Here is a 26730-nt window from a genome sequence, read left to right as displayed (position 1 = left end):
AGGGAAACTCAATTAGAAGTCTGAACGGCTGCAGATGTTCAAGTGATKGGCTACAGCTTGTAGAAGCCTCACTAGAAACAGTGCTTACCTGGAGAGGGCCCTCAGTCTCGACCAAGGCTCTTTCCAGTCGCTTCTTTATGTCTGTAAGCGCATTGGTCTCTCCTATCATCTCATCCAGCTCGTGGYGGATCTCTGATTTCCAAAATTCAATATCGTTGACGCGTTCGCCAAGGTTTTTGGTGCTTTCTGCTTGAGTTTTCTTTGTCTGTTGATCTTTATCATGAATCATCCGGGAAGTATCAACTCTCAGTCTCTCTGCGCTGTGCCGGGAAGTCTCTGACTCTTTATAGTTGGTCAGGTTGGACCTGTACCAGTCGTCAGGGGTGTAGCGAGTGAAGAGCGTTGTTCGGTTGGAAACAAAAGGAAGCATCTTGCTGGGGGTTAACCCCTGGGAGCTTCTGGAATAAGGAGCCAACGTCGGAGTGATGCTGGCTGTTTTATAATAGGCATCAGGTCTCCAGGGGAGGCCCAGGCACGGAGGCAAGGCATRGTGAGGAAACCGGTTCTTATAGCTTGAAGCCATGGCACTGATGGCAGGTAATAAGTTGGCAGGTGCTGATCTTGGATGGGCACGAGTTGATGCTAAGGTAGAGCCAACAAGCTCCATTCTTGAAAACTATTTGGCTGTGCGTCCTGCATCGAAAAGGACATATAAGACAATCACATTTAGTTGACTCCTGAACTTGCATTGTTTCTTATACAAACACATACAACTTTCAGCACAAATAGGGATACACACAACAGCCACACAACACTCAAAACCCTAAAACTCTGAAAAGCAAATCCCTTCTGGCAGTGTTCCAAGAATTTGTATATTTAAGGATTCAACTTTGTTAGTAGCATCTTGTGTCAGGTCTTGAAATGCAGAGGAAAACAAATCATAGCTACTAATGAGAATGACAGATRTTGTGTTGTGCTCTTCCTCAGATCTGTCATTCCAGTGAGTTTTTCCTTGGTGATTCACTGCKGTTTTTTCACCTCTTGACTAGTGTTTGTGCCGCTCTTGGTGTATTTGAGATGTGGCACTGTATTTAAATGCGACATCACCATCTCTGAGAGCTGTCCTCCTTTGARTACACAGCTGCCCAGCTTGATTTGTGGACAAGGACTCCATCCTCMTCATCTGTATCTTCATTTGTGTTTCACCCTTGGAGAAAGGCCATCTCCCTCGACTTGGATGAGAAACAGGCTCACTCAAGATAAACACATTTGGAAAGGAGATATCCCACAAAGCCTTTCCAGAATGGCTCATAACCGCCAGCCCAGCAGTTGGTGGACTGGTGACCACTCAGAGGGACCAGCCCTAGAGCCCCACAACAGCAAGGGGAGAAGCTTGAACCTTGTGGTCAGTTCCTGCTGTAGGAAGGCACACAATTATTAAGAAAAAAAAACACCCACCAATTTTAACTAAGAAAAATTATCCTAAATTATCCTATAATATTTAACTATATTGATTAACACCATGCCACAGRGCCCAGCATCCCACACCTGCTCCAGTCCTCAGACCCAGCTTGCTCCCAGACAGCTCAACAGCTTGTTCAATGTGCTGGGAAATGCAGAGATTGGGAACGCGATCTTGGCACAGCCGGGCAGGGACACGTCCCTCCCCTGGCACCATCCCATCCTCTTTGCATCCARCCTGGCTCAGGAGCCCTGTCAAGCGAGAGACAAAGCTGCTAGGACAAGAAACCCTGCACTGGAGTGGTGTTTGAAATGAAGCAGGCACTAAATCCCATTTGTTACAACATAAAATAAACTTYATGTCTTTAAAAAGGGAGGGGAAATCTGTATGAAATAAACTCATTTTTATTCTAGGATAAAGCACTCACAAAAGCTATTATGTAATCAGAGACTTAATGGCTCCTCTTGGGCTATCCTTATCCATTTGCACGTGCAGATAAGCCAAGAGGCTGATTTATTTTTTAAATTTTGAATTTCTTTTAGTCTCCTCAGCAGCCAASAAGATCTTTCTCAACAGAGAGGCAAGAGCAACAATAACTTGTGATTTCTTACTGCAAAGCTTAGAAGGCAATCGATGGGAGACCTACAGAGTGCTCAGCAGCCACACCTCAGCTATACAGCACACCATTAAATGTTCAGTAAGCGATTCTTCAGGTGGGATGAAAACAGAGATGAGAAAGTGCATTTTCTCAGGGACAACCACAAGGGCACATCCAAACGTGGTCTAGCTGCCCTTAGTGAGCAGCGAGGGCAATGCACTAGATGCGTTGCCAGTTCGCACTGGGGAATGGTCAGACAAYGGAGCTCATTAGGTGCACAGAACTCTGGCTGCAGGTACAGATCTGAGCAGACCACTAACAAATGCTTTGCAGGGGCCTCCAATGACAGCTGTTTGGGCAGGGTGGACAGCCCTGAAGAGCCATATAAATGAGACAGAATAAAACAAAAATAGAGGACAAGACCATCTGTGAGGACCGTTCATGGCTGAATGCAAGAAGARAAATCCAAGAGGTCACTGGTGCCTGCAGTGCTTTGATGCAGGCATCCAGATGACCAACATCTCGAAGTGCCATCTATTACATAAATGAACAATGATCATCAGGTCCTTCCGTTAAGTAAAAATCACTGCAGAATAGGGATGAATCAGAGGGAAAAAACACCCAAACACGCAGCTTGCACGTGGGAAACCACAAGCTTGACCAGTTCTGGCCATGCTGGCGCTGGGCCATGGTACCTGCTTTTGGATCAACACAGCCGTGTGCACCAAGCCTTGTCCCCAGAAGGGGCTGGGCTGCAGGGGCTCTGGAGCGAGCGGCAGGAAACTCACACCCTTAATTTAGCAAATTCTTTCGCAACCGTGACCCTCGGAGCCAGTTTGGCAGGACGCGGGACAAAGCGTCTGCGCTCGGGTCCAACAAAAACCGCAGTGTGTCGGTTCCCACACAGCCGCCGCTGCTGCCCTCTCATCCCAGCGCAGGGGATATTCCCGCACCCCCCTATTTCAGCAACACATATTTCCACCTGAGGAACGGAGTGCAGGACTGGGCACAACWTGCCTGGCTGCCACCCCTGCAGATAAATCAGGCCACTCTGGACAGGGACACACAGGYTTAGTCAAGGAGGAAGCCAGCCTGGGAATGCACGGGATAGCAATTCCCCACTCTCGCGGCTCCAAGCACACTTGCTACATGCCATGGGGGAYGAGTCAGCCCCAGGTGGCACTTGCTGTGCCCTGGCTCTCCTGACCTCTTGAGCACACATGTGGTGACACCAAGAATATTTGGATGGTACATCAGGTATTTTGAGGTCTGGGAAAAATACTGCTTTTATAGCTTTCCCTCCTCCCCTCTCCCACTTGAGCATCCTTAGCACAAGGGCAAACACAGAGAGCCRAGTTCCCCGCTGGGCGCCGAGCCAGGGCGCAGCCGCTCACCGCAGCGCTCAGGTCTGGGCGCAGGACCCTGGCGCGACGGCGGGGACGGGCAGAGCTGCTGCTCACCGCTCTGCCGCCGACCACGCTGCTCGGAGCCCGGCGCGCCCTGCCYTCCGTTGGCGCCGTCGCTACGGATGCACAGGGCACCCGGCAATTCCGCGCTGCCGCCAGGCAACCCCGACGGCGCTGGGAGGCTGGTGCTCCCATGGGAGCCAGAAGCTCATGCTTGGCAAGCCAGGATATCTGCTGGGACAGCCGGTACATCCACTGGAGAACCAACCTGGTAGCCCTTCTGGACAACCAAGCACCCTCACTGCAAAACCTAGTGATGCCAYTGGGCATCCCACTGGCCTCACTGGGCAAACCAATGCTGCTAGTGGCAGCCCAGCATCCCCAGTCGTGCTCCAGGGCTGGGAATACACTCTGGAAGCATGAGGTTTCCTAGCGGTCAGGCTTTGAGCTAAGATAAGCTACCAAAACAGGCATCAGAAGGGCCTGTTGGCACTGTGATGGTTAGCGACCGCGCAACGCAGCTGTGCTGGTGTTGTAAATACATGACTAGATGCATCAGCAATAGCCACCTCACCTTTTGAGAAGGGAGAGGCCACCTCACCTACTTTATCCAACTCTTTTTGTTGTTTGTTTTTTATCCATCTTTTTGGCTTCCAGCAGATACAACACACCTGGTCTTCTCAGATCCTCTTTCAGTTTCTTCTCATTTCACTCATCTGCTGGAGCTACAGCCCAGGGTGCCAAGTCGTTTTACATCTCAGCCTTAGCACAGTCACTCCCTGCCACCACTTCTTCTTTCGAGGCACTGGCCGTGCACGCTCCCACCCAGGCCAGCTTGCAGAAACAGTGTTTCTGGGGCCAAAGRCATGACAGAAAAATAAATCAGCCAAACTGCTTTGTGTATACGAAGCTTTGCACACACCAATTCCCCTCTAAACACACACTTTGTTTAATGCGGTGAAGAATTAGCTTAATCAAAGTGAAATCCAAAGTCAGATTGCTTTTCTCTAACTAAAGCAGGCAAAGCAATCTCAGCCAAGCCCAGTGAATCTCAACATTTGTGCAAGATTGTAGATCCATACTCACCCTCAGGGATCCTTACATGTCTTCTGCCTCTCATTTACACCCCGCTCTCACTCCATACCCAGAACTAATTTTGCTCAGGTGAATCACTGCACTTTGAGGAACACCACCAAGGCCTGCAGTAGCTCCTAAGGCCTTTGAAACATTTGCTTAAATTAAGAGATAATAATTAGTTAATCTTGTAAATCATCTGAAGGTGCTCTGGAAGGGAGGGCTCAGAGGAGGGGATTGCAAACAGAACCCAATGCAGGGGACAGTGGAATAAATAAATATATATATATATATATATATATATATAAATTTAAGGCTGATGTTAAACAAGTTTTACCAATTTTTGGCACATCATTGACCAAACTGCAGTTATAAGGCATACATGTAGATATTTACATATAAAACCTACTGCCAAAAAAGGTCATTATTTTATGTCACAACTCTACATTCTCACTGGCTATGGGGATCTTAAGCTACCCCTCTGAAAATACTGAGGTCTTTTATAGCATCAGAATCTGCCTGCTACCATAGCATTGCCTAAACACGGAGTTGGATTTCACTGCTGAATATTGCTCCCTCTCCTACAAACACTACTTCTGTCATATAGGGATCAACTGACCATTTGATAGCAGAATAATTTTTAAAAAGATACATGAATTCATGGAGAATTATATATAKAGAGATATATATTTGAAACAATGCTGTATGTTACAATTACCAGAGTAACAACAGCACAGACTAGATACCATAATAARTGGTCAGAAAAGTTCACCTTGCGGCTTTTCTTTGGTGATATACTTAGGTTTGGAAGTAAGTAATATTTGAATGTGTGTTTTGGGCAGTCTTGCCCCCTTTCTCAAGTGAGCAGCGCCCTGCACCAACATATCCAAGGACAGAGACACTAGCAGATGYGTGCTCCTGGCTAGGCTGCTTTAGGGTTAAAAAGATTTTCTTTATATCTTTATAAAAAAATAAGATTGATTTCTAGGAATATGCTGTAAGTGCAACTGCAACCTGGAGACACTGCCCTGAACTGTCTGGCTGGAAATTCATGAGACTTTCCAGGGTTTTACAAGGATTCAAGGAAGGCTTTCTACAAGCCTTCAAGGAAGGTTATGAGTTGACCATACTACATGGAGTGCAAGGACTCTCAAAGTAAGACCTGAGGTTGCATAGATTTAAACTTTGCACATGCCAGTGGAAGAAGAGGGTTAGGGCAATCATCAAACTCCTTGCACCTGGGGCCAGAGCCAGGATGGTATGAGCAAGACACATAGCTCAAAACCGAACACGGGTGATGCTGAGCAGGTTGTCGGGCCACTGTCCATGGCCATGGCGACCTCCAGGCAGAGCCACCAGCCGTCCAGGCCCCACTTCCACATGCTGTGAGCAGCTCTGGAAGGGGAGCAGGAAAACAAGGCTCCTTTGCCGGACTGCACCCAGGCAGAAGCAGGGCCAGCCCATTGCCTGCTGTGTTGGGGCGTTTTGGTGTTGCTAAAACACATTCAGCCATGCATGGCAATATGTCGTGAGAACAGCCACCACCTGGATGCTTGACCTAATATGAACCCCCTTGGAGGCAACTGAGATTTCCTCAGGCTGGTTTTATGGACATTAGGTGCCTGGCTTGGGTGCRGAAACAAGAAAGGTTGGACTTTGTAAAAAACACAGCTCCCTACCTGCTGCCAGTCACACCTCTGGGCTCTGCAGCTGGACAGATAAGCCCTGGCAGAAAAATATCTACAGTCATAATAAGTGTTAATACCAAATTCAAATTTGTGGTTAATTCCAGTTAATTTGAGTCACTTCCTCAGTTCCCTAAAATAGCTACAAAAATAAAGCACATCAACAGACTGCCCCAACAGGCCCTGACTCCTCCTGCTTACTCTGCTTGCTGGGATGCACTCTGCTGTGTTGATGAAGTCAAGCAAAATTAAGTGCTAAGATACAGAATCTTGTCCGCACGTGACTGTGTTGGCCAAGGCTTGAGGAACCATTAAATGCTCTCAACACAGCAGTATGTGCAGGCCTGTTCTGTCTTCATTACCGACATGGAAGGCTGTGTGTCATGAAACCTTTTCTTTCTCAGAGGTGCAGGTGGTTCCTTTGCTTTGAACAACAGACCAAATACTTTGCACAATTCTTGGAGCCAGTTACCCAAATAGATTGTTCTTTATCTGGCCACAGCTATATGCTTGTACGCGCCTTTTTCTTTTTTAAATTTTTTTTGAGGTCAGGAATTGCTCTGCCAGAATCTGCATTTTCTGCCAAAGCTCACATCTACTTTTCCACCCTGACTTTCAGCTCTAGCARACCTCTGGCTTTACTATCCATAAAGTCAAGGGATGTCTTTATGGCCGAGTACTTCTGACTCGCACAGTAGCCTCCTCATCACCTTGGGACTGTGCCCTTGTTTCGTTTTGGTAGAGTGAAAAATGAGGAAGAACAAGMCCCTTCTTGGTCTTCTCAGATCTTGAGTCCATGGCCCTGATCTTCAGAGATTCCATGCACATTGCAAGTGGACAACGGCAGGAGGCAAAGCCTAATTTTTGTCCCACCCTGCCGTTTACTCCCTTCTTGTCCTGCTGGAAAGGCAGGAGTAGACCCTTTCCCTCCCTTTCATAGGCTCTGCWCTGATCTTGAAGGAGTGAGAACTTCCCTCCTCCAGCCCTGGCTTCAGAGTTGAGGGATCAACCCTCCTCTACAGGAAGATTTTTGACTAGATTTATTAAAAGCCCTTAAAAATTGATTTAGTTAAACCAGTAAGTCTTGTCATATGGACACATATATTGACCCAACCCTGTCTGTGGAGGCGATGCTCAGAAACAGTACATCACATGTAAGAGGAACTCATTCCACCCTGTYTGGCCCGCTGGGGAGAGAATAAACAATTCACCTCACCTAAGTGTAGATGCTGAAAGCTAAACATCTTCCTTTGGGAGAACAGGCCTATCTTAGGTGGGTTTTTTTAGAATTAGACAAATGATMTGCTGGAAGGCCCATTTCTCTTCAWGTCCCACAAAAGAGGCATAGATTGCTCAGACTTGGATGTCCTACTCTGGGTATTGACTGAGTACAGACTCTCTCGAGACCATGTTCTTTACCATTAGTCCCTTAGCAAGGCCAGAACTACTAAAAATCTAACCTCGTGAAGTCTTGGTTTCCAGAGAAGTCAAGTAAGGAAAATTGCCTCTAGACTTAGGTGAGCTTCACCTCTGAAAATGAGGCTCTTAATAAAGAGAGAAACCAATAAAGAGATCAGTAAGTAGACTGGTAGATGAATTATTTAGTTTATTTGTAGTARCATATGATTGAACTTTCCAAACTATAAATGTGGCATGAATAAATCATTAGAAATCCCTCCTTGAGTTCTCATAATGAGTCACAACCACCAAACCACAGATTCTCATTTTGCTTTCTCGGGGCAGGCTCTATTGCATATTCACAGGGTTAAGATGCAGATAACTTATGTAATCATAGTAATTGTAATCTCAGAAAATGTAGTAATTTAACATTGGGCCATTTTCAGTGGTGCCCAGGTGACTGTAGAAAATAAAAGCCGGTGATTTCAGCGAGAATCTGCTCGTAGCCACTCTGTGTGTAGCTGGCTGGAGAAGGAAGGTCTGGCTCTTGCACTCTGTGGTGACCACATTGCAATACCCAAGGCTGTGAGAAAGACGTGCTTTAAATTGCATCCCACAAGCAAAGGGCTTGTTCGCACCAGGGTGATGGAGTCACAAGATTGAACCAACTACACTAACAAATAAAAAACATACAAACAGCCAGCAGGCAGAGTCATATACGCTGCTGGTTTACAGCTATATAAAAGGTCTAGACATCGGCATGAGAAGGGTGAAAATATGAACCCCGCAGACGGTGCAGAGCATAGCATCACGTATCTGTCTGCTCRTGGAATCTGCCAGGAGCCTGATGGAAGTTCTGTTCTTCCAGTTTTTAATAACTGGGATCACTTCAGCAGGGCTAGGAGGTGCTACTTGGCTTGGATGCCACCTCAACAGTTTTATTGCTGTATCTCCTGAGCACGTGCCTTTGCAGCCCATTGCAAACCCCCGGACAAGCCCACAGGAAGGCCCTGCTGATTTCCTTACCAGCTGGATCAGCATCGGGACCAGAACAACAAAGGATGGGTGATCCCCAGCTGYTGCTTTGCTGGGGTGCCGCTCACARGCACATTGGGGATTGGATCCTCCAGTGTCCATCTCACGCAGAAAATGCCTCGTGAAATTGTCCACAGCTGATTTTTCTTTATACCTCCCATTTCTACGCCTAGCCTGTCATTTATCAGAGGTGCAATTTTCCAACAATCCCTGGGGCTGGCATCTTCCACARGAGGAGGCCGGTTGTGAAGAGCTGAGATCACTGAGATCTGATGACCGACAGTGGTGAGAAGAAGGGGAGTCAAATCAATTCTAGATGTTCGTCTTGAAATATCCCAGCTGTGAAAGCATTTATCAAAATGCTGTTTATTAGCGTCACAAGCAGCCCTGTAAACTCAGTGCAATTTAAATACAAGCTTAAAATGAAGCACAAGCATCTGAGATCTGCTGAGTCGAAAAGGAGGCTTTATGTGATGAATGTTATGCACATGCTTTTGTGCTTAGCTGAAGTGAGTTATTGGTGGCCTCCCCATGCTCATACACACTCCTCATTTCTGAGCCAGATGTGAAAGCAGTTAGCACAACGGGAAGACTATCTTTAAGGCCGTGGGGCTTTTTATAGGCCAGTGTTTATTTTTGGATATACTTTCTTGAGGTGAATTTTGGCAGACCGTTCAAGGACTGGTTTATGTCATGACTGGCTATTGTTTAAAGTCTTTTTATTGYTTGGCAAGGGTTTGGGTTGGAAAGGACAGTGTTATTGTATTTTTTTTCTCTGTCATATTCAGACTACTATTTAACACACAGCACAAGATCATGAAGCCTCCAGAGCCAATAGAGACCACATCAACTTCTGTCTCCCCAGGAAATAGCAAGGGCTGAACACAGGCCCATTGTGAAGTGCCCAGAAAGTTGCTCTGGAAAAAAAAAAAAAAAAAAGAAAAGAAAAGAAAGAAAAAAAGCTTTCATGGAAATTACTGTTAAAAAAAAAATCGCTTTTCATCTCCCCTTGCAGCATGGCCAGTGTGATCTTTCTGCAGCAACATAAACACTCTTCTCAGTGGCATTAAATATTAACAAAGGAGTGATGCACTTCTCCATATGCCCACTGAAAAAACACTCGCCTCCCTTTCCCTGGTGCTCTGGAAGATGAGGCCGGACAGAGCAGCCTCTGCTCACCTCGTATGGAGCAGAAAAACAACCAACGACAGCCGCAGACCCCRTCCACACAGAGAAACACAGCAAATTATTGCAGCAGAACAGCTACCCATGAGATTTATGGAGGTCCTGGGGGAAAAAAAAGACCCAGGAGTTACCTGGGTCTAGGTAACATTGCTATCAGTGCAGTGCTGTGCTAATGAGGTGCTGGGATGCTTCTCCACCATCCAGGCACTGCTGCAGATCACGGTAAAGAAAAGCCTCTCACAGCGCACAGATACCTCAGGAAATACTCAACAGATACTGCCAATTTCCCTTGAGGGACTGGTTGCAATAAGCTTGCTGGCCACTATCATCTTGCTCCTGTGTTTAAGCTCACCTAGGACATCTGCTCACACAGCGGCAATGCCTCGAGGGTGAGCACTGAGCACTGCACTGGATGTGCTCAGCCGCAGAGTGAGGCTCAGTGAGAAAGCAGCCTCAATAAAAAAAGCAAGAAAGGGATGCAGGGCACCGCAGGCCACACAGCAGAAGCTGGAGGAGAAGGGGGATGGTTGGTGCTGGCTTAGAGATACTGCCCTGTGCTTTTCCCCAGGCTCTATCCCCACCTCAGCTCAGGACACAGCGAGCTGCTCACATGTGCATGCACAGATGGGACCTCCTCTCCTCTCCTCTCCTCTCCTCTCCTCTCCTCTCCTCTCCTCTCCTCTCCTCTCCTCTCCATCCCTTCACATCCTCTGCCTTGCCCAAGGGGACTTCACAGGCGGCTGCAGCCCAAGCTCAACACTTCACATACGAGTTCTCTTATCTGAACTTTCCAAAACACAGAAGGACTTGGCTGAATAGTTCTGCCGTATCATATTTCATCATATGCTGATGAAATGTGTATGAAGCACTTATGAATACTATTTATTTTAAAACACCATCCAGWCTGTGCTAGGCACTGGAAATGCTGATAGTAACACTTGTGCAAGGAGTTCACCGATAGCCTATTCTGCTAAAAATGAAGCAAAAATTCCATGCACGCCTCCTCGGCCCGGCCAAGCCTTAGGCTGGAACTGGAGCCTGAATCTGAGCTGCCCTGTCCTTTAGGAACATTTCGCTTTGCTRCCGTATTTGTGAGCGGCTCTTATGGCTGTCACAGGATGCACGGCGGCGAAGGCTGGGACGAGGCTGGATCCATTTCTAGGCGCAGTCCGTGACGCGGTGAGCGTCGCTCCCAGGCACGAGCGGCCGCCGGGTTGCGGCGGCTACAGATGGTGTTTGTGACTTGAGAAGAAAGTAAAACCGCCTCCTCGGAGCGCCCGCACATAGTTCACACAGCCCTAATCGGATGGCATTCTGCAAACTTTGGAGTCAGACTAGATAATCTCCGGAGACCCCTTCCAACCTCAATCATTCTGTGATTAAGCATTCTGTGAAAATATTTGATAGATTTTGATTTTTTTCTTTGCCAGAAATGGCACATCAAATTTCCCAGTGAAAGAAAATAACTTTTCTCTTATGCTGCCGAGGTGTCCTGTCGTGTCCCTGCTCACCCTGTGACRGCCCAACGGGAGGAACATTTCTTCTCAGCCTTGCCCTGCAGCGGACCTTCCGAATGACCATTAACATTTCATTACACAAATATTTTGCCCGATRCTTTATCTCATATTACGTGTCATTTTTATCCTTGGAACACTGTGGTGCCTGTAGCTGGAGGGAATATGTGGTGTCTGCTAGAGGAAAGTGGAAAGCAGGGTTGAGTAGATGGGTTTCTTCCCTTGTAAGAGGCAGATATTTTCACGCAGTTTAGGAAAAAGGTGTTTTCTGACTGCAGCCTGAGCAGTCTTACRAAAAAGACTAATTTTGGTGTATTAGGAAGGATGAAAATTGCTCAGATTAAGCGGTAAGAGGATGACAGGGTTTAGATCACCCAGACTGGTAAAGCAAAGGCCTCCAGCTCTGAACGCTGGACCCACGACACAGCTTTGCTCCCAAAGGCCCATCTGGGCCATATCTGTTAGAGTTTGAGCCAATAGCTGCGATTTTCACCTGAACACAAGAAACGATGTGCCAACTTCTCATTTATGCTCCGGATCCCACCGCTTCTTTCTGAACATACTTAAAACATACTGAAAAAGCACAAYCATAACACATGGCACAAATGCTGTGCAGCAAATCCCATGTGCAGAGCCGGGAGCTCAGAGGCGCTGCCAAGAGGGGCCGCAGGCAGATTCCTTTGGCCAGCTGCTCCGTGCGTGACAAGATCTGCTGTGACCCCCGCGCAGGAGGGCCGGAACCTGCACCGGCTCCTCCAGGCATGGCAGGAGCCCTCGTGTGGGGTCAAACCCCTACTCGGAGACCTCTGGTGCAAGGCGGGTGTTGGATCCTTAGCCGAGTACCCATCGGCAGGTCAATCACTTCTGCGCAACAGCAAATACTCGATCTGCAAGCAGGTTTTGTTCCCTGACCAAACATGGSCTGATGGTGGGCACCACTGGTGGAACTGAGATCTGCTCGAAAAATACTTCTTTTTTTTTTTTTTTTTCCCCCTAATCTATGTTAACTTTCTGCATGTCATTTCTTTCTCTCCAGGATCTTAAGAGCCCAATCCCACCATCATTACAAACCATCATCACATCATCAGCGCTACACAAATACGAYGGCTCAGCTCTCCCAGGAGTGCGATCTGCGCTGTTTTTAACAGAGCATCATTCAGCCCCCTGCATCTCGCTTCGCACCTGCCCCAGGACAAGCTGAGAAGAAGCCGCTGCTCTCTGGCCACCGTTCCCATGGTACATCCCATGGCCTGACACTCCAGRGGGGATTTTTCCACTGCCACTGACCATCTTTGGAATGGAAAAGTCCAACAGACAAATCCTGAGGTCAGTAACTCATCACACCAGAGTGCCCAGGGGTAGTGAGAAGGATACAGGTGATGGGAAGCATAGGCAGCCTCAGCACAATCAGCCTGTGTCTACGTTCAGTGCAAAAAGCAGTCAAAACGCCCCGATTTTAGCGCAGATAAGATTAAAATAACRAAGCAAACAGCAAGAGGAAGAGATGTAAAATCTTCGTAATAAAGCTGAAACATGCAGCAGGAATTTTGTATTTTCCCGCCATTTGGTGAGACGTGAGCTCCTAATGCACACCTAATGCAGGGACCGTGGATCAGCACTAACAGCCACAGCTAAATGGAGCACAGAAGTGAAACTTTGCTCGGAGGACCGGTAACACGTGGGGCTTTAACGGGGGCCAATGCAGCAAATGCCAAAAATAAATAAATAAATATAAACCCTCTTTTTTCTGCTATATTAAAAAATAAATAATAAAAAAACCACACTGCAGGATTTCGGGGTCACGTGCCAGAGTCTTTGTTGTCAGCTGCTTTCGAGGGCTGAATACCAGGAAGGGAGGCACAAATGGGAGCTGCACAGTAAATCCTCGAGCTGTGGGCTCCGGCTCTGCCCGCCGCCAGGCTGGCTCCCGTTGGAGCACGGGGCTCCCCGGCACCACGGGCGCACGAGGCACCCGGGAGCACAAGTGCCCCRTTATCCTGCCTGTGGGGCGAGGAGGAAGAAGAGGAGGAAGGTTTTCCAGGAGTTTAGGAGAGAGGAGAAATTTCTGCTTAAAATATGGGCACTGGTGGATATAAACCTGGAGTCGGATCATTAGGAAGATAAAGGGGGGCTTATATATGGGGTTACATATATATATGTGCCGGGCTGGGCGTGGGACCCCAGCAAGACGGCATGCAACGGCCCTTGCACGGCCTCCTGGCTGCCTCAGGCCTTTTCTGCTTCTGCTTCCTCTGAATGCAAGCTCTGTGCTGATGTTCTCAATCACACTTTCTGGGTGGTCTGTGAGGAAATAGTACGGAAGCAAAAATGACCTATCTCCTAGAGATTATTGCAAAAMCAAAAAAAGGGGGGAAAAAAAAAAGGTGAGGGRAAAGAAGATTTGCCGATATTTGTCCTTGTTTTCCCAAGTATGCTGTGGACCTGGGTCTGAATATAAGGGCAGGGGCATCACATGGACCAAGCTCCTTCGGCTGCTTCAAAAGTGGTGTTTATTCCTCAGGCATGGCGTTTATTCCTGCCAGTGCTGGCCTTGCCACCGGTGCCCTGAGCAAATAAACCCCCAAAGGGCCATTTGTCTATGAAAACACGTTCACATAAAGCAGAAAGGTGAAGCCTCGGGACCTGCCAGCGAAGGCGGACGGTGTTTGCCAGCAGGAGTGCAGCAATAGCTCACTGAGGAGCTCTTGTCGCCGTGCCTTGGTAGCGCTTTCCTCTCCCTTATCACTGCCTATTTCCYGGCTCCTGTCGCTGCAGACAGCTCAGGCAGGAGGCAGGTCGTGTCCAGCTGGGATCACCCTTCCTGGAGCGGACGTTTTGGCAGGAGCTCCTTCTTACAAACAGGCTCTCAAGGGCTGCAAGCTTGCAGTCTGACGGAGCTCACATTTTTCCACTTTATTATTTTTCCCTCTTTCCAGAGCGTGAAATTCAGCTCCCGCAGCTTTTCAGAGCTTCGTGCAAGCTATCTTTCAGATTGGGGTTTGTGTGGTTTCGCTACGCCCACCTTCAGTTTTGCTTGAGTGAGACCCAAAACACGAAGCGAGTAACGGCCAAACCCAGGGAGTTTTGCCTGGTTTTAGGCCAACATTTTTCAAACCCACCTGAATACATAAATCAGCACGGTTGTAAAGTTGGCCTATAAAAGCAGAGGCCATTCATTTACTTACTTATAACGTGCCTTTAGTCCGGGTATAGCAAGGAGTGATTCTGCTGACCTGTTTTAGACTTTTTACCCTAGGATGAGCTGTGTTGTGCCCCAGAAAGGCCAATTTCTGACCACTAAGTACACAGCAAGTCCGGACAACCAACTAGGACAGAGACACTCTGGAGATGTGAGCTAGGATTAACGACTCCCACCAGCAGCACAGGGGAGTCCCCAAATTCTTCTTTTCAGCTAAAGCTGCAGTTCTACAAAAGTCAGCCTCAGCCTCATGATTGCTAAAATCTGACACATGCCCCTGGTGTATTTGGGGTTACACCATTCCAGCGCTTTAATCTCATAAGTGCACAAGCCTGTGTGATGCAGCTCCAGCACACGCTGACAGTAAGACAGCCAGGAGTGTGCCCRTACCTGAGCAAAAAAGGTAACTTTCCTGCGCTATTTAATGTTGACTGTCACCTGGGCTCAGCTATTGACCTCTGGGGAAAAGTTCGATGAAAATGTGACTCCAACATTGCTCAAAGAAATGCTTCAAATATTGCTCCTGGARGGATGTACCAGGACAGGGTACAAGAACGGGAGCTGGGAAGAGGCAGCYTGCTCCCTCAAGGGAGGACAAGCACTCCACTTAGGAGGGCGTTTATAACTTGTGAGAGCTAAATTCTGCTGACAATACTGAAATACAAGAAATAAGGAAGGAAGGACCTGCCTGTGTTGTCATTTTTGTTTAGTTAAGACTTCCACGATTTGTTTTTATTATTATTATTATTATTATTTTTCTTAAAGCCACAATTCCTGGAGTCCTAACACTATATTAGGAAATCATCTCTGTCTCGGAAGTGCCTGTCTAAGCCTCGTATTTGCACAGAAAAAAAAGTGAAAATGCGACCCTAAAAGAGACCAGTAAGGCCAAAAGTGTTTAAAAATACCCCTCACTGTTTTCAGGGCGGTCTTGGGATGCACTCTGTCTGGACTCACTCTTTTTCCACACATGCAATTTGGCAGGATCGTAAGTCAGATCCCAAATTCTTAGCATGCCAGCAAAGGCCAGCCCTGAGGGAAGGTCTGCGTCACCATCACCGGTGCCCAGTCTCTGGGGACACACACAAGGCCAGGACTGTGCAGGGGCTGACGCCACGGGAAGCTGTGGGGCAGGGACGTGGTTTCACCCAGACATGAGCACTTCTTGTGCAACGACTCCAACAAGTGCCCCTGTGAATTTGGCCTTGTGACTCAGGCACCTGAGCAGGATTACACTACTCTCATTAAACACTAAGCGTGGATGTATAGCTCCTGGCCACCTCCACTTGTGTTGATGGGAGCTTCCAAGGAAATGAGATCACTTGGCCTGGCCCTGCGCTGTGGATGCTGAGGCCTCCTCACCAACTTCAGGCTGTTGTGTCGTCACCTTGCCCTGAAAGTGTGAAACCACAAGGAATGGCTGTCACCATCGAGACTGGGCTGCAGTCAGTCTCAAGGGCCCCATGGTGGATGCTGGAGAATTGTTCTTAGAGGAGTGCATTTCCATTGGAGACACAAGACAGAGTTGGCTCGATCATCTTGCTGTTCTGTTTAGATGCATTTAATCACTCAATTCAAGCATAGCTTCTGCCATGCTGAGAAGGGCCCAGASTCTTGGGTGCTCTGGTCCTTGCCATGCTGGGGGCTGGTGCTTCCCAAGTGTCCTGCACTGTTTGGAATTTCCAAAGCTCAAGAGAATCTCAGAGAGCCATGGGGTAACAACCCCTCATCTCAGGTTCTTGTGCCAGGATGTTTTCCATATCTGAGTTATACAAAACTGCTCATCAAAACCTTCCAGCTTGGTAGCATCTGATCCCAAGATCACAGGACAGTTCAGGGTGGGAGCAGCTCATCTCACACAACCTCATTTTCCCTAGGGACCTGTGTGCTTCTTTCTACCAGGACTCACAGAGCTCATCTGCATTATCTGTTCATCCCAGGCTTCAGCTCTGTGAGTGAGACACCCTCACTGCTCCACCAGCTCTGGCCACCCAGAAGACGCTGGACAGGAGAAAGCCAACATCACAGCTACTCTGGTGAGTCTGGTAGACCTCTAAGCAGGAGCTCTACAAATCCAAGGATGTGGCAAGCAGCTCTGGGCCCCATCCAAGGGGCATTTGGCAGCTCTGAGCTCAGCCAAGGGCCAGCTGCACCCCTTCCACACCATAGCCAAAGGTCTTGCAAGAGACTTTGACGCTCTGGGTGAGCTCCCTCAAGGTGCTGAGTTGAAATGAGCTGAAACTCATTACTGAACAATTACCTTCTGGTTATTTAGGGAAAGCACTTCTAGTTTCCCCCATCTCCTCTTCCTTGTGACAACATCCTGCTCTGAGATGGCGAAARGCTATATTTAGAGCTGTCTATTTTGAGATTCTGGTTGGAATGCTGGAATTAATATCCTTCCTTTAAAGAAAACATGCCAAATGATATTTAGAAAGCTTCAGCCCAGTTTGAAGGTCTTCTGTTCTGGCTGCTGAATGAAGCAAATTTCTTTGTTGGCTGAACATTTACTAAAGGGTTCTGGTGAGCCTGGCCCAGCTGGACCCCAGTGCCAGGAACTCAGCACTCAGTTCAGCTACGCTCCTTGGGTTTTGTGAAGTTGTGTGATATTTATTTTAATTTGTTGAGTGGCTCCCACGAGGTTTCTTCATTCTCTCTTTTTGGTAGCAGTTTATATCAGCTTCAAATATACTTAGTACAAAATTTTCCATAATGAAAAATGATGGATGAAAAATGATTTTTGGACACAATAGAAACTTTTGTGAGGAAAAATAATAAGAATAAATAAATATATATATAACCTGAATAATTTGCTCAGCTAGCTTGAGAGAGCTTTATCCGAAACCCCAAGTTATTTTCCTTCTTGAAACCTTTTTGGGGACAGTACTGGTGCCTTGACCTTTTTTTCAAGGTGAATACAATTTTGGGGGTGAGAAATTCTCATGCAGTTATCACTTGCAGCTACGTTGGGAGGACAACAGTGGTTCCCATCAGCATTGCAGTCACTTCCAGGAGCTGCTCCCTGAACCCTTCTGGCCACCAAAGGGATCTGTTGGAGCAGAACATGGAGGAAGACATTGGTATGGCGACCACACACTCTCAAAAGGCTCCAGTCTCATCCTGGGACAACAAGATAACTCTAGCCCTCTTATAGAATAATGCTCAAAGCTTAAACTAAACATTAGATGCACATTTCTGCCCTAACATAGGTCCCTACAGATGGCCATGAGACTGTATAGTAGACATTACAGGGCACCATCAAGACTAGCATAAAGCAAACGCCTCACAGGTAAGGATGCAATAAGACTGTCAGAGAATTGTATAAAATAACATGGATTTGCCTTGCCTTTGAACCCACAGACTAAACACTGTCCGTGTGGCCACAGCCTAGCATCTCAAACCTTGGAAAGGAGGCTGTTTTTATACGACAGCGGAGATGCTAACGCAAGCACAGGACTGCAGGACCTGGGGCTTTGAAAGAGGCAAAACTAAACATCTCAGTATCACTGTAAAACCAAATTACTCRGCAGTGAAGCCTTCGTTGCAAATGGCTAGCTGAAATTATGTGGCAGAAACCTGCAGCCTTCAGAATCAGAAGGGTCTCACCAATGACCAAAGCTGCAGCTCTACTTGCAAAGAAGCTGACCTGGACTGCCGTGTTCCTGCATCAAAAGCCTTCCCACTGCCCTGAAACACCTCTGAAACACYCTGTAACGTGGCAGCCAGAGCTGGCCTCAAACCCTGGCACTGTGCAGCATCCGCAGGGCATGGGGCTCTGGCTGACGCCTTTCCATCTCCCTTTCCATCAGCAACGCCAACTAAGATATTTGGAAACCTTAAAGTCTTGCCACCATTTCTGTCTCCCTGGACGCTGGAGAAGCAGGATGATCACTTATAAGACAYTGGGAGCTTCCTATTTGCTCACTGTTGTTGGACAACAGCTCAGCCAAGACAAGAAACCAGTGCTAGTGGCTTCCCTCCATGCAAACCCTTATGGTCCGCACACAAACACACACACATACAATAAGGATTTCATTATTTTGCTAAACAAAGCAAACAAAAGCTGATTCGGGCTCCTCGAAGTGGCAGCTCAGTTACGGCTCTAGCAGCTTCAGCTAAATCCTTGTGAGGTGCAGCCAAAAGCCATGAGGAGCRTTTTGCGCTTTTTGGCCCACATCAGGATTTTTCAGCTTTTGAGCTGGGTCTGCTACAAAAGCCCTCTCAGCTCTGGCTTGTTCCCACCTTGCAGGACCTGGAACACCAGCCATTCCGCACCAGCAAAGCCACGACCATCAGCACGGAGGAGCGTGTCCATCGCCCAGGCTGGGCATCCTATTTGCTTCACTTTATGTCCCTGGCCAAGCTGGGGACATAACAGCGCTTTAATGCAACAGCGTTATCCCAGGCTTCCTCTATGTAAGTTATCTTCTGTTATATCTGACTGTGGAGAATAATTAATGCAGAAAACATCCTGAGCAGAGCTGGCCAGCAACAACAACTTCCATGACTTGGGAAATCCTGACGTTAAGAGAGATATTGATTTCAGTTCTGCACAGAAAGCTATTTCCTTTATATTTACCAAGAATTTAAAATCCCCCTCCTCACCAGCAATCAATTTAAAGCCATACGAGCATTTGACTTTGGGGGATTTACTTTGATTTTACTCCTATTCTTTATGTAAATTACATAATACAAGCAATATTTGCACATAGAATTATACAATCTATGAAAACAATCTAATATTAAAATTTACAACCTACTCTATATGAAATTCATTTTAATGGCACTTTGGAAATGAAACATGCTGGCTCTGCTGAAACCTTCATATTAACCAAACAAAACATTTCTTTTTTTTTTTTTTTCTTTTTTTTTTCTCTGTTGGAAAGTGTTGTAGGAATCAGCACATTTCTACTATCTGGCTCAATTTCAGGTAAATTATTTCTTTCATGTGGAAAATTACATTAAGAATGATTAGTCAGAGCCTTAAATAACTGAGCTATTACTATCCCATTCATCCCAAAGCACTCTCACCTATCCTTCATTCACTGATGTTGAAGTGCTTTACAAGTAGATAAGCAATTAAGATGAAATCAAGACTGTATTTTTTCCAGCTTTGTACTCCAATGCTAAAAGTTTATGTGAAGAAGCTGCAGAGASGTTCAGAGTAATTTCATCTGTATTCAATTCATGCAGATTAGTYTAGATCAAATAACTAGTTCCTAGGTTTGAGTGGCTCATTTTCTACTTCTTTATATCAACAAAACTTAAAAACTCAAAAAATAAGCCCTCACGTGACTCGAATGCTCTGGACCCAGTGTGATGAGATGCATGTATGTGCAAGGTCTTATTAATGCTCTGCTTTCAAGAGTCCCCCAAAAGAGTGTAAAAAACAACATTGGAGAATCCGTGCATGCTGAGATCTTGCGGACAGGAAATATGATRTGATCAGCTTCAACACGGAGCAAGACTATAGGCTAACTAACTGCAAAAACTGAAAAYGACCCTGTAAAATGTGTTTTTCTCACAGCAACCAACATGCAGCCACTCTGTCTTCATCAAGTTTTCAATGGCAAACATGAGTTTGCTGGAAACACCCCACAGCCAAAAGCAAAGGGGAAAAAAAATGGGAGTTTTCCCCTAGGGAGTCAGTCTATTCTCATCAACCATGTCTCAGGACATCTAGAGATGTGTTCTGCCCCAGATCTCACGTCTAGGACTCGCAGRCTGCAGCCAGCACACAAGTGAGCACTAGTGAGAACCCTACCTTGTGTGCTTAAAGCTGGCTTAAAGCTGTTTCTCTGCATCCAGACCCCAGGGAGCAGCCTATCCTAGCGAGGTAGCACTGCTATTCATACARTGAAGCTCTGGACATGCAGGGAGGAAGATGCCTTCAAGTGTGATGTTACAAGGTGTGTGAAATCGTGTCCTGACCCGGCTTTCTTCAATTTTTGCTTATGGCTAGCCCTGCTCATGGTGAAGCTTGAAGCAGTTCTGCATCCTTGGGATACAGAACTCAGATACAGAATTCAGAGGCTGGTAGGAATAGGTCCAAGGAAATCAGGTCACATTGCTGGGCACSGAGTCAGGGCCAAACCAGTGGGAAAATGATGGTGCAGAGCTCAGCCCCCCATGGAGGTGCCACTTTGGGCCCCTCTCATGCATGGTGTGCTGTCCCCCTCGGCTCAAGGGCTGGAAACTGGTCTGCCTCATCCACAGGAAAGCTCCAGCAGCAGCGGGACTCAGGCATCACAGTAACAAGAAATTACATAAATTACATCAGGCTGCATTTGCCTGGTGAGCCTGAGTGAAGCCAGGCCAGCCTGGTGCCGGCAGCCTTGCAGCAAGAGCCCTGCTGGACAACCCGTTCTCCTCACAGACGTGTCCGCCTGCCCATCCCCTGGCCGCCGAACACGAGCAAGATCTTCCTTTTCTGCCCCTGGCTAAATCTTTATCTTTTGCAAGACCTATCACGGGTTTGGTTTTCTGCAGCTCGTTCCAGCTGCTGACAGACATTCTTGTGTTAATCCTAGGGAGAGGGGAGCGAAGAGTCACGCTCTAAATAAGTTTGGGATGATCTGGGTGCAGCCCAAGCCCTGCAGCACTGTGCCAGCTTGTAACCTTACAGGGACACATTGCCCACGTAGATCAGCCCTGTTGTTGCCTAGCTAGAAGGACACGCACAGAGCATAATGCAGGCCTAGGACTATGCAAGCCCAAAAGCTAAATCAGATTTTGGAGAAAAGATAGGAGAAAAGCAGCCCCTGATTGTCCCCATGTAGTCCCACAGAGCAGCACAACCCTAGGAATTTAGCAAGGCCAAGCACTCAAAAGCCTGGAGATGCCAGAAGATGGGCCACGACACCATCTCCAGCCGCAGTGTCTCTGACCACARGCTCCAGTGCAGAGGCTCCAGGATGTCATTGCAAGATCAACCAGGGCYCTTCACAAGGGAGTAGCTTAATGGCCTGTGAGGTTTACAGCCAACCTGCAGAGACAGATCTCTCAGCAGGGAGCATCACGTGCTGCTACACACGGCTGCAAGTTAGCACRCGAGTCCCTGCATCCCTGCATAGAGGAGGGAAGCGGTAGCGTGAACTATGGGCCACCATGGGAAGATGGGTCATTTCTCTCTTCAGAAGAAGAAAGAGCAAGATACATCTGTTTTTGCCCCACAGCTGTGGGTCTTTGTCCCTCCCKCCTGTCTCTTCCTCCTGCCCCACTCCCTGTCTGTCCCGTTGCATCCCTCTTCTCCCCTGGTTTTCAGTCTGCTCTGCTCCCTCCCTGCTCCCTCTCACCTTGGCCACCATTCCCTTCCATCAGTCTCTCCTGAGCCGTCCATCCCCCAGGCCAACACATCTCCATCCCGCAGCACGGCAGCTGCAGGGAAGCACTGCAGGCCCAGGCACCATTCCTGCGTCCCATCAGTGTGGTGCACAGCAGTCCAAGGTTAGATCTTCTCAATTTTACTGAAGGTTCAACATGGTCAAACGCAAAGGGATTTCTCCTGGGATGGCCAAAAGCAAAACCCTGACGCGGATTCCATCCTTTGCACAAATTTGCAACCTCCACCTTATGCTGCAGAGCTTGCTGAAAGGTGAAATGCTCAGACTGTCTTCTTGGAAAGAGCTAAACTCTTCCCTGAAGAGCTTCCAAAAAAAGAAGAGGGAGCTGACAGGCATCATGAAAAATGCACAACCCCACAGCCGCAGCTTGGCAAGACTGTGAGCAAGTGAAAACACGATCCACACTGTCAGGGAAGCCCAGCAAGACCACTCTTACCAGCCCCACCTGCAGCGTAGGCTCATCTCCGCACTGGTAATAGCTCATAAAGTGCCAGCATGTGTAAAAACACCCAGCAAGGACCTTGGAGCGATGCCAGACTTGGTGCCACCTCTGCCCTGGTGCTGAGGGGAGTTTCACCACACCACACAYGCCGCTCCGCTCTGCTTGGGAACAATGGGCAAGCATTTCCACAGCACCCGCTGCAGCTGTCCTGCCCCTGCCGGGCTTTGTTTTCCCTTAAACATAGAAACATGGGAGCACATCTGCCAGTGCTCCCTGCAGTGAGGACACACGTCCTGGTGAGCAGGGTTATGGTGAGAGATTCATGGGAGAGCCTCGCATTAAACCTCCAGCAGCAGCAGGAGCAGCACATCCCCACACAGAGGCTGCATCCCCACGCAGAGGCTCTTCCTAATCRCTGTTTGGACCAGAGCAGCATCTGGGAGGTTCAGGACACTGGATGGTGCCTCTGCAGCTGTGGAGATCAGCAAGCTGCACCCGCATCGAGACGTTTCCCCACATTGTCCAAGCGCAGCCTCTGCATCTGCTGCTCCCAGCTAGACCTTTTGCTCCCTCCCCATGCTCCTGAGCAGGAGGCTCCATGGGACAGAGTGGAAAGCAGGATCAGCACTCGGACGCAGAGAAAGGAGGAGATGCAGAACGGACTGCAGGTGCGGAGATGAGATAAGGAAAACTGCTGCCTCAGCATGGACGCCCAAGAGAATGCAAAGAGCAAGGAGGGCGGCTGAGTCACCGCAGAGGCTCGCCTGGTAAACACGGCTTGAGTTACCTGGGATCGTGGGCTGCTTGCAGGACTCATGGGCATCGTGCACTTGCCTTGGTTTCTGCTCCCAGCGCGTTTTTCCAGCAGTGCTGCATACACTGCCACACGTACCCACACGTTCCCATGCAGGAAACTGGGCCAACTGGCATAAGGACTGGGACTCTTTAGTCCCCAAAGTTCCCACTGGCCTCACATCAAAAAACACCTTACTGGACAGAATACATCAGTGGCAACCAGTTACTAAGGAGGTTGCCTGACTTTCGGGTTAAAATCCTACTTTCAATGCATTTCCTCAGTAAAAACTCTGGACCTGTCAGGGGCCTAAGGAAAACAGAGCTGCCTGCCTTGGCAGCTCTGCAATGTCCAGGCGCGGCCTCAGGGGTGTAAGAGCAGGAAAGACAAACTGAGCTCCTCAATGCAAACCTGCCCTGGGGCATTTTTCAAGAGATTTTCATGAACAGCTCTCCCTTAGAAAAGAAGAGCGGGATGGGGCAGAAAATGATTTTCCAGACAAGCTCTTGATTGCAGCGAGGTGACTTCTCGGCACRTGTCAAATATGCCCTTTAACGAGTACAAAAACCAGATAAACCCAGCTCCTTTGCAAAGAGACGAGGCGTGCGCGCGAAGCGCCGGGCGCCAAACGCTGTCCGTGCTCACGCGGGGCCGCGAGGGAGCGGCGGGGCCCGTGGCCGCCCGGCACAGAAGTGGCTGTTGTTGGCGGGGCGGTGAGCGCATTCCTGCGGAGCCACGGGCCGCGTGCGAGAGGAGCCTCCCCTCGCAGCAGCCTCCGCCGCAACGCGAGCAGCGAGGCCGCGGGGCGGTGGGAGTGCGGCCGCTGGGGCAGGCGGCCCCACGGGCTCCTCCGGGCTTGCTCTGCAGCGAAGCAATGTGGGGAATGTGGCGACAAAGAGCGGGGGAAGGATGGAAGGATCGTGGGACGGGAGGGACGGTGGTGCCGGAGCCTGGCGATGGAGCGGGGCGCCAGCCTGGCAGCTCTGCCATGGGTGCACGGGGCCGTAACTGGTGCGTCCCGCTCACTGTAGAGCTGAGCTCCTCACCTTGGCCCTCCTGGACGTTCAGCCTGATGTTCCAGCCCAGGACCCAGCTTTTCCTGCCCAGCTGTAGGCATCAAGAGATGGTTGGAGGTGCCCGTCTTCCCTCAGAGTGAGTCCAGAGCTAATGGGGGTGACGTTATTTGACTTGCAGGAGATTCAATTAGAGGTAATTCATGCCACCATGTGCTCCTGATAGCAAAGTCAGCCTCTTCCCATGAACTTGGCCCTACTTTGCTGTATGAGGTGAGTGTCCAGCCACCAATGGCCAGATCGGTGGCCTCCTCCAGYGGCCCTGATCCAGCAAAGCACTTAGCACATCTCTTTGCCCACAAACCCAGTGGGCCTTCCCCAGGGTCCAGCAAAACAAGTCTCCAGCATAAGCAGAGTGCCGCTGGAGGTGCCTTGTGGAGCAGAGGTTGCATATACAGAGGACATCAGGCTGACATCCGAGGTTCTCCCAAGCACCTGGCTAGCACAGGGCCACCACGTGGGGCCCTGCCACAAGCGGGATGGGCTGGAGAGACGTTGCCTGTAAAGCTCTTGGGGATYCCAAAAGGAAAGCACACAGAAATTCACCTGGAATGGAAGATATAAAACTTGAATTCTTAATATAACTGAAGAGAGTCCAATTAAAAAACAACAACAAAAAATCCATTTTGACTTCTAATTATCTGTCATATTGCCATAAAAAGTGTTTTTCTTCCCCAATTACATGCAAATGCTGTGGCTCTCCCCTCAGAAACCCTCTGTCCTTTGCAGCTAGCATGTGTCCATCTCTGCCCCCCAAAGGTGCAAATTCCAGGCCATTCTCCTGCACCAGCAGACCTCCAAGCAGTCTGCAGAGATTGGCAGGACTCTTYCCATGTTATGTGGGGACAGATCTCTGCCTCTGCAGCCAAAGGAGGGGAGTTTTGCAAGGAAGCAGCTACTTTAGCATTCCTAGATGTGCAATTTGAGCAGAGTCGAGGAAGGAGTGCTCACACCCTCYAGCTCCACCCTATCCATCCCACATGGAGCCCAGTATCATCTTGGCTTCCAGGCACCTTGTCCCGAGGGAGCACTAAAAAAGGGAGAACACCTGGTCATGCCAGCAAGGGCAGGACGGTCAATGATGCTGAAGGAGACGCACCCCGGCTCTGCCCTAGATGACTCATTTGTCCTTCCACAACTCAAGGAGAGGTATAAAATCTCCAAAGGTCCCTGTCAACCCAACCTCAGCTTCACCCAGGGTGTGGAAGGGCATCGTGGCAGAGGAGCCAGCCTGGCGGGGGTTGGTTCTCATGGGAATTCGATAGGAAGAGATGCCTGGGACGCTTCGGGACCACCCTGGAAAGGAAAAGCCTTCTCCTTCCTCATCCCTGATACAGCCCAGAAACTTCACCAGCATTTCCAGGGGCTACAAGAGCATCGCTTGAAAATACAACCGTCATCTTTAACCTGTATTTAAAGTCCTCGTTGTATCGCCAGGTGCTGTCCTGCAATCTCAGCCTGTGAGGATTCATCCCTGGCGCCAGCACTGCCCTGCCTTATCTTATCTCCCCCRCGTCAGCAGCATACAATCACTACATAACCTACCTGCCTTGTAAGAATGCTGTCGCTGAGAAAATACAAACCACGCCAGCACCCTTGGGTGCCTGTCTGGGGCCAGGCAGCAGGTACCTCTCTGCCAGCGTAAATACACTCGTTTTGCAGATTATCTCATATCAACCATAACGGGGCAGATAATCCAGCCTTTTGATAATCCAGCCCCAGTGACCTGAAGGAGTTAGAAATAACGGGAAGTCCCAAAACATGGACATTCTGGCCCTTCCCAGGCCTTGGGATCTCTTCAGGTCCTGTGCAGACCCACTGCTGGTTGGGGCCACAGATGCCACTCACAAATGACCAAGAATAAATCTCAGGACACCCTGCTTTCCATTACAATATTACAATATTATAATATTAATTAATTATTATTAATAATTAATTAATAATAATTTAGGCTCAGCAAAGTCAACATGGGCCCAAACTGTAGTGTTAGCATCAATAAAGGAGATCTGCAGATAAAGGCACCAAACGTGCAGAAGGATTCAGGTTGGGTTGGCTGGGAACTTTCAATGCTGAACAGCTGATTTATCTGTAAAATGTTTCTGTGATTTCGATGTATTTTTATTGCTCCACTAATTGCCAAAGCAAATACACTGTGCACCTCCTCTGGCCACACAAGGGTGGCATTTTTTTCTCATTGTGTCTTCATTCTGGCTCCTGAAATTCTGTTTTAGGAGAGAATTTCTATCCCTTGACTATATCTGTGAGTAGAAGGCACAATACCACAGCGTCCTCCACGAGATTCAGAAGATGTAGCGCATGTTTGTGGGTTTTTTTTCTGGCAGCTGGCTAAAAGTTTTCCAGTGATGCTTATTTGCTTTTTGTTTCTTTTCTTGCAAAAAGCTTATTTGCTTTTTGTTTCTTTTCTTGCAGGGAAGGAAAGGAAAGGAAAGGAAAGGAAAGGAAAGGAAAGGAAAGGAAAGGAAAGGAAAGGAAAGGAAAGGAAAGGAAAGGAAAGGAAAGGAA

At 48.3% G+C, this 26730-nt stretch overlaps 1 protein-coding gene across 3 annotated transcripts in view; it reads right to left on the bottom strand.

Moving 5' to 3' along the window:
* Positions 1–26730, bottom strand: part of TEKT3 (tektin 3) — an 82336-nt gene that overhangs the window by 8183 nt on the left and 47423 nt on the right. The window contains exons 1-2 of one of the 3 annotated variants that reach the window (XM_026043619.1): positions 4553–4629; positions 89–693 (exon numbers count right to left, since the gene is read on the bottom strand). In XM_026043619.1, coding sequence (XP_025899404.1) covers positions 89–667 — 579 coding nt within the window. In that variant the 5' untranslated portion in view covers positions 668–693; positions 4553–4629. Of the gene's footprint in view, positions 1–88; positions 694–4137; positions 4162–4552; positions 4630–26730 lie in introns of those variants that run through there. The other 2 variants (XM_026043621.1, XM_026043620.1) reach the window with 2 other exon arrangements.

Source organism: Nothoprocta perdicaria, unplaced genomic scaffold (genome assembly GCF_003342845.1).
Source record: "Nothoprocta perdicaria isolate Ctin4 unplaced genomic scaffold, notPer1 scaffold_331, whole genome shotgun sequence".
Taxonomy (NCBI): Eukaryota; Metazoa; Chordata; class Aves; order Tinamiformes; family Tinamidae; genus Nothoprocta; species Nothoprocta perdicaria.
This window is presented reverse-complemented; position numbering and strand designations above follow the sequence as displayed.